Source organism: Coffea eugenioides, chromosome 2, assembly GCF_003713205.1.
Source record: "Coffea eugenioides isolate CCC68of chromosome 2, Ceug_1.0, whole genome shotgun sequence".
Lineage (NCBI taxonomy): Eukaryota > Viridiplantae > Streptophyta > Magnoliopsida > Gentianales > Rubiaceae > Coffea > Coffea eugenioides.
The window spans coordinates 48325488-48340773 of record NC_040036.1 but is presented as its reverse complement, the minus strand read 5'-3'; the positions used below and the strand labels follow the sequence as shown (position 1 = coordinate 48340773).

Genomic DNA, 15286 nt, shown 5'->3' with positions numbered 1-15286 from the left:
AAACTTTAATGCTCTTTTTGGAAATTGAATAAGGGTAAAATGGAGAGGTTGGTCTTTTTTTGATTTCCCTTTTTAGACTATAACAACTAATTTTGGAAAAAACAAATTAGAAATCAAGACTAATAAAATGAGAAGGGGGGGTATATTATTTGAGTGTAGAGTCATTTTTTTTTGGGGAAAAGTGAAGGAATTTCTATGGAAACTCATTTCTATTTTCCTGCCGTGGAAAATTGATACGATGAGAGCAGGAGAAAAGCCTGCCCTGAATTCATTCCACTGTGTAAAGGTCAAATAATACTTAAGGCCTGTTTTTTTCTCCAGTCCAGGAGTGCTGATGTGGTTTAAATGCTATCAGATAGAAAGGTTAAGGTATGAGGATAAGAGAGGGATTGGAATAGGACAATAAGAGTTATGGTTAGATTTGAATTAGATTAGGATCCTCCATTATGGCTGCATTATTATGAATATTCAGGTTTATGGTGTGTTGTGCTTGACTATTTTGATGTTTAAATGACTATTTTCTTCTTCTTTTCGTTCATCTCATTGAATTTCAGGCTTTTAGCAAGATTAGCACTATGATTAAGGTTTTTCTACTGGTTTTTGCTGGAGAGAATAGCTTTGATCAAGAAATGAAGGTGTTTATTTTTGTAATTCTTTTTCTGCACTTCTGCCTGCGTAGATATCCATTAAATTTTTTCAAGTGATTGGTAACTTTGGCTGCTTTATATTCGACTTACGATTTTCTGTAATGGTACGATGATTGCTTAGCTGAGCTATATTGTCTTGTTGCCGATTCTTATTATGACTCTCGTTCTTCCCCACCCCCCTGATGTGATACGCACTTCGACACGATCTAGACAACTACACCAACGGTTTGGCAGCGAAGAAATTCGACCCAATTTAATCCTAGGAGTCACGAACAATGTTGATACTATCTCAACCCGCAACTGCTCGAATTAATGAACCAAATTGTAGGTAGTAGAACGCCACAACCAAGGAGATACTTGATTGATAAGTTCGGGATGAATAACTTAAGAAAGATTCTCAAGTATTCAAAGGAGCTCTCTTGAAAAGAGAAGTGAAAACTCACGAAATTTTATTCAAAGAAATCTGATTATGAAGGTCCCTTGCTTCAACTTGACAACCTAAAGTGATTTGGATTCACTTAACCCCCCCGGCATGGGATGTGATAAATTGGTTTGGCGCTTTACGATTCAATTGTGTGGTTTTTTAGGGCATCAAGTTTTTGCTATTATAGGATCTAGTTAGGCCATCTTTATGCAGCCTTAGGTCCACAAACCTGAGGCCATTTCTTGATTGTAAACTGTGACATTTGCAACTAAACAGAGCTTCATCTGGGGTTTGCTCTTTAGAAACGGGTAAATGACGTATAGTGATCACATTTAGCTGTTGACAAAGTGTGCATTGTGAAACATTCATAGTGAGTGTTACACTAGTTTTATGTAGACTGCAAACTAGAGAGACTTAGGATCAGTGCCCCTAACAGATAAGGCCATTTCATAGACCCATGTTGCCAGCCAGCAGGAGGACATCTGTTGAATTAATTAAAGCTTTTTTGTCTTTCAAACTATATTACCTGATATGGAATTTTATTAGCAGTGCATGAGGAAACAAGAAGGATCAGTTTCTCTTGGAAGCTTAATAAGGAGGGAGATAGAAAGGTAACGTGTGATGCTAGTGTTTTGTGTCTTCTGTGCCACGTTAGCATACAGGTGGGAGGGTGCAGTGAAGCTCCACGCTTTTGCCAGCTGTTCCTGAAAGATTAGCTTGTAGCCATTCAAGGGAAGCCTGATCCATCAGTTGAGAGTATTGTTGTTATTCATTTCATACGAAAAAAAAGAGGTGGCTACATAATACTGAAGAAGACATAATGGGTTTGTATTTGGGGCTTAGTGTTTCAGAATTAGTGATTAATAGAAATGACAAATTTGAGATGAATTTGACAAAAGTTGGAATGAAGATGAAGAAAAAAGAAGCTTAACAAAAGACAATAATTGATGACATTGTTGCTAATTGTATGGAGTGCATGTGAGCATGTGCTTATGCTTGTCTATGCGCTTGAGAATGAGAGATTGGAAGTCGAGCAGCAGGTGAACGGTTAGGTGGAAGAAAGTAAGAGCAGAGAAGACAATGACAATAAAAGGTGGACAAAATTACGAAAAGACCCCCATTAAACTCAAGATTTTATTAGGTATGAAAATTTACAGTTCATTCCCCCAATCTCTCTTTTACTATTGTAATGATCGAGGGCCAGTGATGTGGGAGTGTGTCTTGGTAGGGATGCAAAGTAAGTGCGGTTGCTCTTTGGGTCTTGTGAGGTAGGCAATTCTTCACTCCATAAAAGCATCTTAGATGATTCAGTACCTTTCCTTTGTCAGCTGATCTTTTATCTTGTAAGATATTACTGCTGACTTCTCTAATGATGCATAGATTTTCCCCTATAATGTGGAGAATTTGTTATTGTCTGTTTTCTAGTTAAGGAATTATCAACTGACTGAATGACTCTGAAACATGACATACTTGTGGTGCTGGCATATTGCTTTTGGCATTTTAACCCTCTTGATTAACACTATCTTTATAATAAAAGTGCTGCTCAGGTTTGGTTAACTATTGCTGCCTTTTTTTTTTCCCAGTTTCTTGTATGTGCATACCAGGGTTGAGGTGGGAGTCTTATATTTGCTCTTTGCTACATTGTTTGCATAAACTTTTTCATAACATGCTGCATTAAATTTGCTAGTTGGTTTGATTCATATTATTTTTTTGGATATGGAATGTTGATTCCAATTTTTTGGTTAGCATAGTTGGTAACTGCAATTTTTTGAATGAACAGCTTGCTGGATTTCAGCTGGAGGTGGTGAAAACAAATTCTGCTGGTCATGCAAGAAAACTTGCAGCAACTGTTGATTTCAGCACTTGCCCTGATGGTAATTTTTCAAATTTTTGTGCTTCATATCTCGTCTAATTTGAGTAAATAATTTATATTTATATTTATACTTATTTTTATTTTTAAGTCATCTTTCTGTAGTTATCTTTGTTGTTTTTTTATCTTTTCCCTATCGTCAGGTATCATATGCGTCGGGGGTGATGGAATAGTGAATGAGGTCAGTTGATTATATCCTTTTCTGTCTGGATACTGCATATTGGCAGTTGTGCATATCTTCCAAATCCCTGCCTCTTAACCTGATTTTTGCTTCATCATTTTCATGGTCAGGAGAAATACCTTTATATTTTCCTGAATATTATCAACGAGACAGAAAAGTGGTTTAATCTCTACACAACACCTGATTTTTTTCCCCTTAACATTTGACTTCATGATTTTGGGGTTGGGTTTTGTAATTATCGATCTTACTTTTCTGTATCAGATGGCAATAGCTAAACAATATGAAGTTTGTGATTGAAGAGTTCCACATAATGATCAATTCATGGATCTAAATATGACTAATGAGATCTATGAATACTGTAAGCGATAGATGTTAGACCCCTTCCCTTGTACTTGGACAAAAAGAAGAAAGAAAGGGGGAAAAAACAGGAGGACCTGAAAGATTTATATTTTCGGGATATCTGGAAATCAACTCAATTTCCCACTTGAAAACCAAACAGTAAGACATGGTTCAATGGTGATATAGCTTGGACAAGTACAAGGGAGTTTCAGGAATTTCATTTAATTGTTTTTGTGGGCTTGCTAAAAGGTACTGAAGTTACTACTTCAAAAGACATTATTAATGTAGATTAGGTTGACTTTATTATGTCCTGAGAAAAATTTAGGGTTGAAGGGAATTTGTGTAATTTCGGTAGTTGCTGAATTAGCACTCCTGCCAGCAAAAGGATTCGTTTGAGGTCAACAGGAGTAACTTCTTATATATGGTTGGTATTAGTGTCAACTCTCTGTTCAAGCCATACTCAATGTCCTATTTGTATGCCTTTAGTTTGCTTCTCTAATAAATTTTTTCTAAACCTATAACCAAGTCAACAATTTCATGGGTATGCATATTCTACAGTTGGATACATGTAAAAAAGATATTTTCATAAAAAAAAAGAAAATAAAAAATAAAGGATGCAAGAATGTTTCTAATTCTCTTAAATCGGAATTTTAATTTTTGGGGATTTCAGAAACACTTTAACAGATTTTTTTTGCATTGTTAATTGGTATCCTATCTCCTCCTAGTTTGGTGCTTCCACTTTCGCATTTTCTTACTTTATATAGAGACCCGAGGATTTTCTTAAAATGATGCACTTCATGTTAATTATACGTTATTGTATTATAATTTCAATTCTTGGACAAGCTTGGTTAGACTACACAGGGCACATAGATCCCAATTCATAACACATAAGTGAATTCCAACCATTAGAAGTTTGATATTTCATGTTTATAGCTGGTATCTGTTTGAGTGAAATTATGCATGTAAAATTTAGCTTATGAGCTTAATTTCTTTGGCTGTGCTTCTTCTGTAGCGTGTTATAATTATATTGGAAGTTTGCTAATTAGGACAGTTTGTATTTTTTTTTTTTAATTTTGATGATCGGAGTTGATCCCAGTCAATATGTCGTAGAACCTAAAATAATTTACTTGGAGGCACCAAGGGGGTATAACCCGTGGATACAGGATCTAGTTATCTTCTTTAACAATGATGAGCTGGGTTAAAAGAATCAACAGCAGAGAGGCTTTCAATTGGCTAGGGTGTCATTTATCCAAAACTGCAGGGTGTTGTGGACATGAGATTAAGTTGTTCTCGGTGCTGGGGATCCCTATTGAAAGATCAGTTGTTCCTTTCACCATAGACTGGAAAATCAAACAGCTGGGCACAATCTTAATCCTAATTTTTTGGTCCTGTTTAATAGATAAAAGATCCGACTCAGCAGGAATTGTTATACTTTTAAAGGGTATTTTCCACTCAAACTTCACATTTCCATTGAAAGATCAGTTGTTCCTCTCCTTAGCCTTCAAGAATACAAAGCTGGGCACAATCCCATTCTAGTCTTATTTCTCCTTTTGAATTAAAAGGCCCAACTCAGTGATATGTTTTTTACATTTTCTACTGTTCATGGCATTTTCATAGAAAATTGGCAAGTTTGAAATGTGTTGACCATAATTCTGATGATATTTCACAATGCAGTAGTAGGGGACTCGTGTTCTTTAGTTTTGGATGATAACAACTTATGTAGACTGTGTTCATTTTTGTCTGCATATCCCCTGTTAGAATGCTTTGATGAGTCACTTCCCAAATATAAAAAGACCGCTTGTTTTGGTGTAACAGTATCCCATAGTTTCTCAGAAGGAAGCTCAAAGCGTAGTTTCCCAGATGATGGTAGGAATTTGATTGAAAATTCACTTTTTGCTTCACCATACCAATTGATTGGATCATGATGTTTATTCTCAATGTTGAGAGATTAAAGGTCTAATGGAAAGTTCTCTGCATCCTGGGGCTGAAATTGCAGCTTCTGTGTTGCTCCTAAACTGCTGTATGAAGAATTTCCACAATAATAACTCCATGATTGGCAACAAGTGTGAACAATAGGGAATCATTATCCCTCAAAGGTTTTGTTGCTGCACTAGATGTTATTTGAGAATCTGATTCTGATGCAATCCCTTCCAGCAAAATGAGTATACCATTTGAGCTTGTTGCCTTCTCAGTCAATGCTCTTCCTGGTTTATTCTTAAATGTTGACAGCTAATCAGACCGCACTTTTAAGTCAATACTCTGCCTCTAGTGTGAATTGTCCTCTTTTTTCAAACCTCCATTTGCTAACTAGTGATTTGTTCAAGTCTGATATTCTTATTGCAGCATCTCCATGATTGGGAAACACTGCCCTAGGCAAGTCGAGCATTTGGATCCTCATTGTATTCCATTCCATCAGATCGAATTTTGCTTCTGCATTTGGACCAAGTTTAGACTTTAGGAGTATAAACTAGCTGAGTCGAGCACGAACACTGCCTGAGCTTGACTAATTTTACCTGTGCTCAAGCTTGATTGAATACCAAATGTCATGCTTGAGATCTAGATTTGATAAAAACAGCGAGGAGCTCAAGCTCATTGGCGAAAGCAAAGCGAGCTCAAGCTTAGTTTTTTGGTTTGCTTTTCCTTTTCTTTTTGGAGCCAGATTAGTTTAATTATTTTATCTGAGATCATTACCTAAAAAAGCTAAAAAAAGCTATAACCTCCAACTACTTACCTAAAAAAAGCTAAAAAAGATGTAATATGTCCAAAAGGGGCTGGCATTTTAGTAATCTTACACACACCCACACGCACAAGATTTCGAGCAAGTCATCGAGCATTTGAGCAGAATACTAGTGTGCATGGTTCTGGTTTACCTTAACAAGCACGCTTGAGCTTGACTCAAGCTTTTGTTTGACTGAATTTGAGGCAGCATTTGAGGGAAATTAGCCAAAAAATTATTGACAGTGCTACCCTCATAATGGGAGTTGTCTGAAGTTTGTCTATCTTCTTCTCTGCTTTATTTGGAAACTTAGACGAATAGAGGTAGAAGTTGGATAGACAATATCTTTTCCAGGTCTCTTGGCTGGTGCTTTGTTTTCACCCCTGGTGGGTAGTACTCCAAAAATAACTGGTTAATAGGGGTCTTATAGTATGCTATAAGCTGCTGGCTAGTCTAGGAGTGCCACTAACACTTAATGTGAATCTATTGCCAATCCAGAATGGGCTTGAATAATTAGGAGTTGGGTCCCAATAGCTTGAATGTGGTCTTTATATTTCAAACAATAGCAAGAGTGACATTTACAAAAATTAGGTAGGAAATGTTCATTTTCCTTTCTTCTGTGTTTGAGATGGAAAAGCCAGTAAATAGTCTCATGACTTCTACTTGTTTTGCAAGTCTAGTGTGAAGCTAATAAAGAGGAGAAAATCTCAAGTGTATCTTTTCCAGAGAATGGAAAATCTTGATGTAGACATTGAGAACCAGATCATCTAGACCACTTTTCACGGAACCCCTTTCAGGTATAGGAGAAAATCTAAATTTACTATACTTTCTGAACATGTGGTTTGCATGTGAATCTGCAGCACCAGGAAACTATGGTGCCTAAGATCTAATTTTCAAAGCTTTTAGGTGTCTTAATTTTAGATTCTGGAAGAAATATCTATAATCTGAGATACGAGAGAGAAGCAGTAGGTCTAGGTGATCAGGGTAGAGCAAGAGATGGAGGAAAAAGAGATTCTATGAATTCCAGCTAGATTTCCTTAAGACTACCCATCGAAGGAGAGGTAGCATTTATTTGTCTAAAAAGATCTAGTGAACTTCATTACTGAACAAAACATTATATAATCGTTCTTCGTCATCAGCTATTATGGTACATGTACATATATTGAGAAATAGCTAGTCTTGCAGGGAGTGACAGAGCTAGGATTTTACTTAGGGTGAACAACCGAGCACATTATAACACAAAATAATGTACTTAAAAATAGCATTACAAGTTTGAGCTCAAAACTCAAAGGACGTAATATTCAAATGCTTTTAATACTAAAAGTCGAAGTCTAAACCAAAAACTAAAATTCAAATTCTCCACTTTTCTATTGTTATCAGTGCGAGGCATTCCAGATTGTGCTCGATTTGATCAAATGCATCTATATTCAAATCAACATCATTTATGTATGTCTAAAGGCTAATTATGGTAATGGGAGTATTGGAAGATATCTGGACCAAATTAGAATACGGAAAGTTGAGTCAAGTTCAATGAAATTTTGACCCAAAAAGACTTGTTGTGACTGAGCTCCACTAGATTCTTATCTCAGCTTTTCAACCTCAAGTTGAGCTTGCTAAAATCAAGTCAAGAGCAGCTCAAATTAGTTTTGATTGCAGTATGAATGTCATTTAATGTGGTGAAAATGTTCAGCCCTGCCCATAATCATCTATTTCAAATGTTATTTTTTCCTTTCAAATGCCAAAATTAGGGTGAGTGCTTCAGTTTCCTAATTAGGAAAATTCTTATAGATACCAATGTATTCTCAAGGATTGAAGATTTTTAAGTGGTTATAAGGTATATTTAACTAGATTGACTTCATCTGTCCATTCTGATCACATATCACCAAAGAAAGTTGGGTTCCAGGACAGGTATTGATTTTCAGATGGAAGGAGCAATCGAGTCATTGCCTTTGGTTTTCTGGTGGGAAGTTAAATCACATAATGTTTCCAGAAAGTCCCATTTTCTATTGCTTAGCAGGGAGCCTTCTCCATTACAGTTACTGGAACCTCAAGGTTGGTTTCTCCTGGGGTCTTGCAGTAATATAATCAATATGCCAAAGTACTAACAGTCAATAATAACAATTAAATTTTTGTAATATCAGCGGAAAATTTTGTAAGCCCACATGTCCAGCATGTTGCAGGGAAGTCTATGGTGAATGTGCACTGGTATCGCGGTAAATAGGAAGTAGTTGTTATCTTTAAGTGCTTAGTGAGTTAAGCCACCCCGGGGTCTTGAATTGTCAATTGGCGCTTCATATTGGCTGTTCTGATTTGGGATAAGATTCTTGTCCATTTCATACAGTAAGCCTTTAGATGTGTCAGTGAGATTTAATCATGCAGTCTTTACTTCTTAGCATGTTGAGATAGTTTCAGAGTGTACTTGACAGCTGATTCCGACATGAAATGGATCTTGGATTTTGTAACTTGTGTGACGTGCATAATTATAATTGTGTCAATTATGTACATTGAGTTGGCTCTTAGTGGAAACAAGTGGCTTGAATTTTTTTAGATTCCATTTGAATTTGAATTCCTCACAACTGACTTAATGTGAAATAATTAATCTAACTGATTTGATTTATTGACAATTAATCAATTGTTCCTCTGAGACAAGTTGCATTTATGTGGATTCATCTTACCTGCAGGTTTTAAATGGTTTACTTAGTCGAGACAACCAAAAAGAAGCAATTTCTATCCCCATTGGTATTATACCTGCTGGTTCTGATAATTCTTTGGTGTGGACTGTCCTTGGAGTTAGAGATCCAGTGTCTGCTGCTATAGCTATTGTAAAGGTACAGTAGTCATACTTTGGTCATCTATTACTTTATTACCAGGCAAGAGTAAGCTAGTTTTCACTACCTATTATTTGTTTTACTTTGTTACTCCTTTATATGAGCAACAGGAGTCGTTACTTTTTTGAGCCTATTATTTCTTCTGTCTTTCAAACTTTTTTTCCCCTCCAAATGCTTGGGATCACCTAATCTTACGTTTGGTACTATAACATTTTACAATCGCCATAATCTCTGAATAAACATGATGTATGGAGCACATCAATGGTGCTAACCCAGTCTACCCTACACTTGTGGCCTTTTCTGCATTTTACCTGTGTTTCTAACCTTGAGCAGTTAATTAGTGAGTTTAAGTTGCAGCTTTGCATCAACTTAAAGCATTTCAATATCACTTGACAGAAATGAGAATCATATGGATGTTTTCACTGCTATAGCAACATACTGTTGTGATTCAGGCTAGCAAATGAACCACTCTTGGCACTAATTACAATAGTTATAAATTTGCTATTCTTGGTCTTGAATCAATTCAATGGGCAGGTTATGGCCTTTATGTTTGTTGTTTGTGAGAGCAACTGTGCCAGTACTTGAATGGCTTGTCATGCCTTTAAGCACAAAGAAAGTGAAGTAGCATTTAAGTGTAGATTTTTTAATTGTTACTGCTTCCATTACCAGCTACTTAGACTAAACTTCTCCAGGCTTACAATGTTGGGTTCTATGGTGGATAAACTATAATAAGAATCTAGTTGACTACATTATAAAGCTTTGTTTGATATTCTGAATCACTGATTTTGATTTTATGTGCGTCTTTGGTTAGTCTGTTGCTTTCCATTTGTTCATCAGCCTCTAGAGTTAAGCTGTTGGGTACTCTCTTTGAAGGCTTTTGAGGTTTTCACTAAGCACCTGAAAATTTATGGATTGACTTATTGCAAAGACCTCTTCCTTTATCCTAAACCCACAAAATAAACATCCTGGAGTTCCCATTATAGATTAGACTTACTTAAAATGTCTCTGGAAGAATAACATGACCAGCAACAATTGATAATTAGGAGCCTATCTTTTTTTTTTTTTGGGTCGGTCTCATTTATTATATTGCTAAATAATTAAGGGATTTCGGTCAGAAGAAATTCACATTTTGTTATTGCTACAGGCTCATGTTATAAGATATATAGTTCCTAGAGTGAGGTTCTAAACTTCGATTGTAGAATTGAACTTGGTTTAGCTTAGCTGAGGGGCAACTTCTAGGATACAGCACTTTGGAAGCAATTCACGTGCAAAGGTGCTGGAGATGTAAGGCACCACATCAAATAAAAGTAGAATGCAATGATTTATAGTGGCTCCTTAAAAGTCATCTGATCTTCGTTTACGTTTTGGTATTAATATATAATCTGGTTTTCTTGATCACAGGGAGGGCTTACTGCTACTGATGTATTTGCTGTTGAGTGGATTCAAGGTGGTGGCATTCACTTTGGGACAACTGTGACATACTTTGGTTTTGTTAGTGACGGTAAATTAATTGGCACTCTAGGACTCTACATTCTATGTGTGGATTTGATTAGTTTGTACCTTAATGGATTTGTTGTATTTCAGAATTCAGCCTTGATAAAGTTATTGAATGGTGGATATTCTGCTTGTTTGAAAATACAGTGTACTGGATTGAGAACATATCATTTTATCTCACCCTACTTGGGGCCCAGTTGGTTAGAGAACTTAATATAATCTGAATCTGTCAAATTGTAGTGATATTTGTGCTTTACATGATGTGTTCTTGATATGGAAAATCCTGATGTAGATGTCTCACCAGCTTATACTTATTGACTGCTTGTTTGGCTGCCAACAGAAAGCTTTTATTGACAGGAGTGCAAGTTTGGCTTTCATACTATTCGAAATTGCCTCATGTTTCGTTGATTAACATCTGGCTTGTGATTTGTATGTGAAAACAACATGATTATAATGATGACAGGAGGCTGCTAATTTTGACCTTATGTTCTTTCTGCTTGACTAATGTATTCTTCCAAGTTTGGTAGGTGAGGATTACATGTTTAATCTTGTTTAATAACATGTTTATAACATCTTATTGGAGTTGCTATATGTACTCGACAGTTTGGTGCAAAAGTGCATAAAAACCCTGATTGAAATATATTTGACAATTTAACTCTTACGAGCTGGCCATTGTTGATTTTTTCATTAAGCACATGTAACCATCAATTTTGCAAACATTACTACTGAGATCACCATCATGGCGTGATGAGTTTTGGCTTCTGTTAGTTCTAATTTCTTAATGAGGTGCACATAGGAATAGAACTAGTGGTCTCTACCTGGAGAAAATTACTCTGGCGAAGCCACAATATGGTTGTCATTCCCTTGTTGCAGTTTTATTTGCCTGCCCCCTGCTCTCCCACCACTCCTCTCCCAATGTTAGTTGGACTCAGGTACAGGTGTCAGATATGGGAACATGTTTAGGTGTCCAATTTATCAATCATCTAAAACTAAATACGGGGGTGCTTTGAAAGACTTAGATATAGGTACATGTTAGGTGCTTATTGATTACAGTATTCTTGTTTGTCTGCTAAATGATTGCAGTGTATGTTTTTCGCATACTAGAATATCAATAGACTGATGCAGCAAAGCATCCACAGAAAAAACACTTGCAAACATCCATGGAGTTATCTTTTTCTCCTTTTTTATGGTGAATGAAGGAAAATAGGCTCTGATGCACAAGGCATTCTTGGAAAGTCAAAGAACCTAAGTTAAATGGGACCCTGTTAGGTACTTATTCTGTACCAATATCAGGGTTGTGATGAATGAAGAGTCCCCGCTAACAGAGCACTGTCCTTTGGCACGGGAAATAGAGGATTAGCTGTCACTGGCTTGGGGTGTATGTCTATTCTTATTGACTTTTGGTAGAATGAAATATATTGCACAAGGCTTTTTCTGATGCTGTGAAGATCAGTTTTCTCTCTCCTGTAAAGTCTTTAAGTTTTACTGTTTGATGCTGAATGATTTAACTGAATATTTATTGGCATTCAGATTGAAACATTTATTGTACCCCTTTGCTCGTTTCCTTGTAGTTTTGGAACTCTCTGAAAAATATCAGAAGCGCTTTGGGCCTTTACGATATTTTGTTGCCGGCTTCCTCAAATTCTTTTGCTTGCCAAAGTACAATTTTGAAGTGGAATACTTACCAGCTTCATTAGAAGGTACTGGAGATGGTAAAGGCCTGGTTGACCAGGAAGTAATTGATATGGCAGACTTGTATACTGACATCATGAGGAGATCAAGCAAGGAGGGCCTTCCTAGAGCTTCTAGCCTATCAAGTATTGATTCAATAATGACCCCAAGCAGAATGTCTGGAGTGGACTTGGACGCTACCTCTGGTAGTGCTGAGCCATCTGAGTATGTACGTGCAATTGATCCAAAATCAAAACGGCTTTCGGCTGGAAGAAATAACACCACATCTGAACCTGAAGTTATCCATCCTCAGCTACCACTTTCTTCAACTCCCAACTGGCCTAGGACAAGGTCCAAGTCTAGGACTGACAAAGGCTGGACTGGAGTGACTGCTGCTAATGATACGACGAGATCTTCTTGGGCAAATAATGCTCCAAATGATAAAGAGGATATTTCTTCGACAATGTCAGATCCGGGTCCAATATGGGATGCAGAGCCAAGATGGGATACTGAGCCTAACTGGGATATGGAAAATTCTATTGAATTTCCAGGTCCAAAAGAAGATGCAGATGTTGCTGCCAAGAGGGAAATTGCCCTCAAGTCTGAAGATAAATGGGTGGTCAAAAAAGGTCATTTTCTTGGTGTGTTGGTGTGCAACCATTCATGTAAAACTGTTCAAAGTTTGAGTTCACAGGTGGTAGCACCAAAAGCTGAGCATGATGACAAAAACTTGGATCTATTGTTGGTTCATGGAAATGGACGGTTGAGGTTAATCAGATTCTTTTTGCGGCTACAATTGGGTAAACACCTGTCACTGCCATATGTTGAATATGTTAAGGTAAAACAGCAATATTTCCTTTTGCTCTCCATTTTTCACTGTACAGAGCAAGTAGTCCATTACTGTGAAGAATATATACCGTAAAGAAAATAATAGGTTTGTTTGGATAGCCCATTTTTCACAAAAAGTGTTTTGTTGCATCATAAAAATGTTGTTTGCTCACCTTTTTTTTATTTTTATTTTTCCAACTCCCTTTACATATCACAAGCATTGCATCACAAACTGTGTTACTGTATTGTTCCAAATGATCTTTCAGATTTAAATATAAGGATCTCCAGCATATATGAATGATGAATGAATATGCATCTTAGGCATATTAAGTGGCCATGACTGGGCACCTTCACAAATGAATGAGAATGAAGTCATGCTTTTATGAGCCTGAACAAGGACTTCACCTAAACTTTCTGTAAACGTGTCATGAGGGCAGTGATTAAAGTTGAGACTAGGTATTCAATTTAACTTGGGAATCAGGAACTTGGTCTGTATTTTGTGAATTTTGATTTTCCATACAACTGTATACTTTTCTGAAGTAACGTCGTGTCAGTATGTTGAGATAGCTTCTCAAATGGTACTAAATTTCTTGCATTTCAGGTAAAATCAGTCAAGGTTAAACCTGGAAAGCACACACACAAAGGCTGTGGTATTGATGGTGAACTTTTCCCAGTAAATGGGCAGGTCATCTGTTCCTTACTACCAGACCAGTGCAGGCTTGTTGGTCGTACCCCTTGTAACACTTAACAAATAATAGCTGCATCTCATCTGTTGATTTGGTAGGAGGCTATACGGTGGCATTTTGTTACACTTTTGATTGATGAATATGCTGGCAACTTTTGTACCAGAAAAAGTTACCCTTTCCAGTGTCGTACCAGTCCTTCCCGCCTTCTTTTGAGCAAAGTGAAAATTGAGGTCCCTGTAAATTCTGTCAGTTTAATTTTTTTTGGGTTAAATTTTTCGGTTCTTGGTCAAACTTCAGTTTTCTACTATAATTTATAATTGGTGGAAATTTATGTATGTATGTGCAAGTTTTAGTTTTCGGTGCTTGAGCTAGCTATGTCTTCGTTTTACTTGTGGTATTGAATTGCTTCTGCTGTATAGCATTTAATTCTGGATTGAATGATGGTATATCAATTTTTCTTCTCTTGGGATTCATTTCTCCAGTGGGAAATGAGTTTTAAAATCCAAGGACATTGAGAAGAGATGATTACTGTTATTTATTTATTTGTTTCTCCAGGCAAAAATAGTAAAATCAAGCAAATACATATTATTAGATAAGATTCGTAGTTATATTTGAAATCATCATTTTTTTTATAGATAGATTCTTTGGTGGTTAAACATGTTTCATGTGTATTGAAGAAGTAATAATTGAATTTGAGTAAACTAGGAAGAGGATAAACGTTTTTGAGCAATTGAATTTGAACGGAATTTTGTACTTGTGTATGCAAGAATGAATGGTGGAATTTGCTAAGACTTTGAGCTTTGTGTTTAACTATTTTTGTACAACTACATTGTCAATTTCATCGTTGGCGGTTACGCTGGAAGTATAGCTCTTTTGGGTGAGCCATGGAATGCGGTAGCGAGTTCTATACGGGAAGAACATTGTGGTCTTTGCAAACTTTTACAATTCTTGTGATTGTAGTGTTATCTTCTCAGTTCACAAAATATAGCTCTTTGTGTGGTCATCTGTAGCCATGTGATTCTTTTGGTTTTTTTTGGAACAAATCGATCTTTTTAAAAAATATATATATATTTTAGCGCAATTCCCTTTGCCTAGGAGGATATCTTCTGTACTCATTTGTATTTATTAATACAATTTCTTTAGTGTTTTGATCTTCTTTTAGACCCTTTGGGCTGTAGCAAAGTGTTATGACCCATTCTGATAATTAGACCAATTAGTTGTAAGAGGAATGTTAGTTACGTGTAATTACTTTGTAAGCTGAATCTATATATAGAAAATTGGGGATGTAATGAAGATCAGTTGGACATGTGAATTGTAATCTTCTCTTCCAAATAATCAATTCTGCTCTGAACTCTATCTTCCCTATCCTTCCTGCTCCATTATCTTCTTCCCCAATAGTTCTTCTCTTTCCTCTCCTTTTATCTTCCTCAATTCCTTAATTCTTCAGCCTTGATCATTACAATTGGTATTAGAACCAGGGATCGTCGGATTGCAAGCTTTGATTACCCCAAAGATATCATTCTTTTTTCGAATCTTCTCTCTGTTCCTCTCTCATTTCTGCTCTTCCTTGTCCCTTCTTTTCCCGTTCTTATCTCTATCTTC

The 15286-nt window shown here is 36.5% G+C and overlaps 1 protein-coding gene across 1 annotated transcript; it reads left to right on the top strand.

Moving 5' to 3' along the window:
* Positions 1 to 565: 565 nt before the first annotated feature.
* LOC113760984 (sphingoid long-chain bases kinase 1-like) lies at positions 566 to 14157 on the top strand. The gene is made up of 7 exons (XM_027303766.1): positions 566 to 635; positions 2852 to 2945; positions 3085 to 3122; positions 8859 to 9005; positions 10407 to 10506; positions 12071 to 13008; positions 13600 to 14157. The coding sequence occupies exons 1-7, from the start codon at positions 576 to 578 to the stop codon at positions 13744 to 13746; spliced, it is 1524 nt and encodes a 507-aa protein (XP_027159567.1). The 5' UTR covers positions 566 to 575; the 3' UTR covers positions 13747 to 14157.
* Positions 14158 to 15286: the final 1129 nt, after the last annotated feature.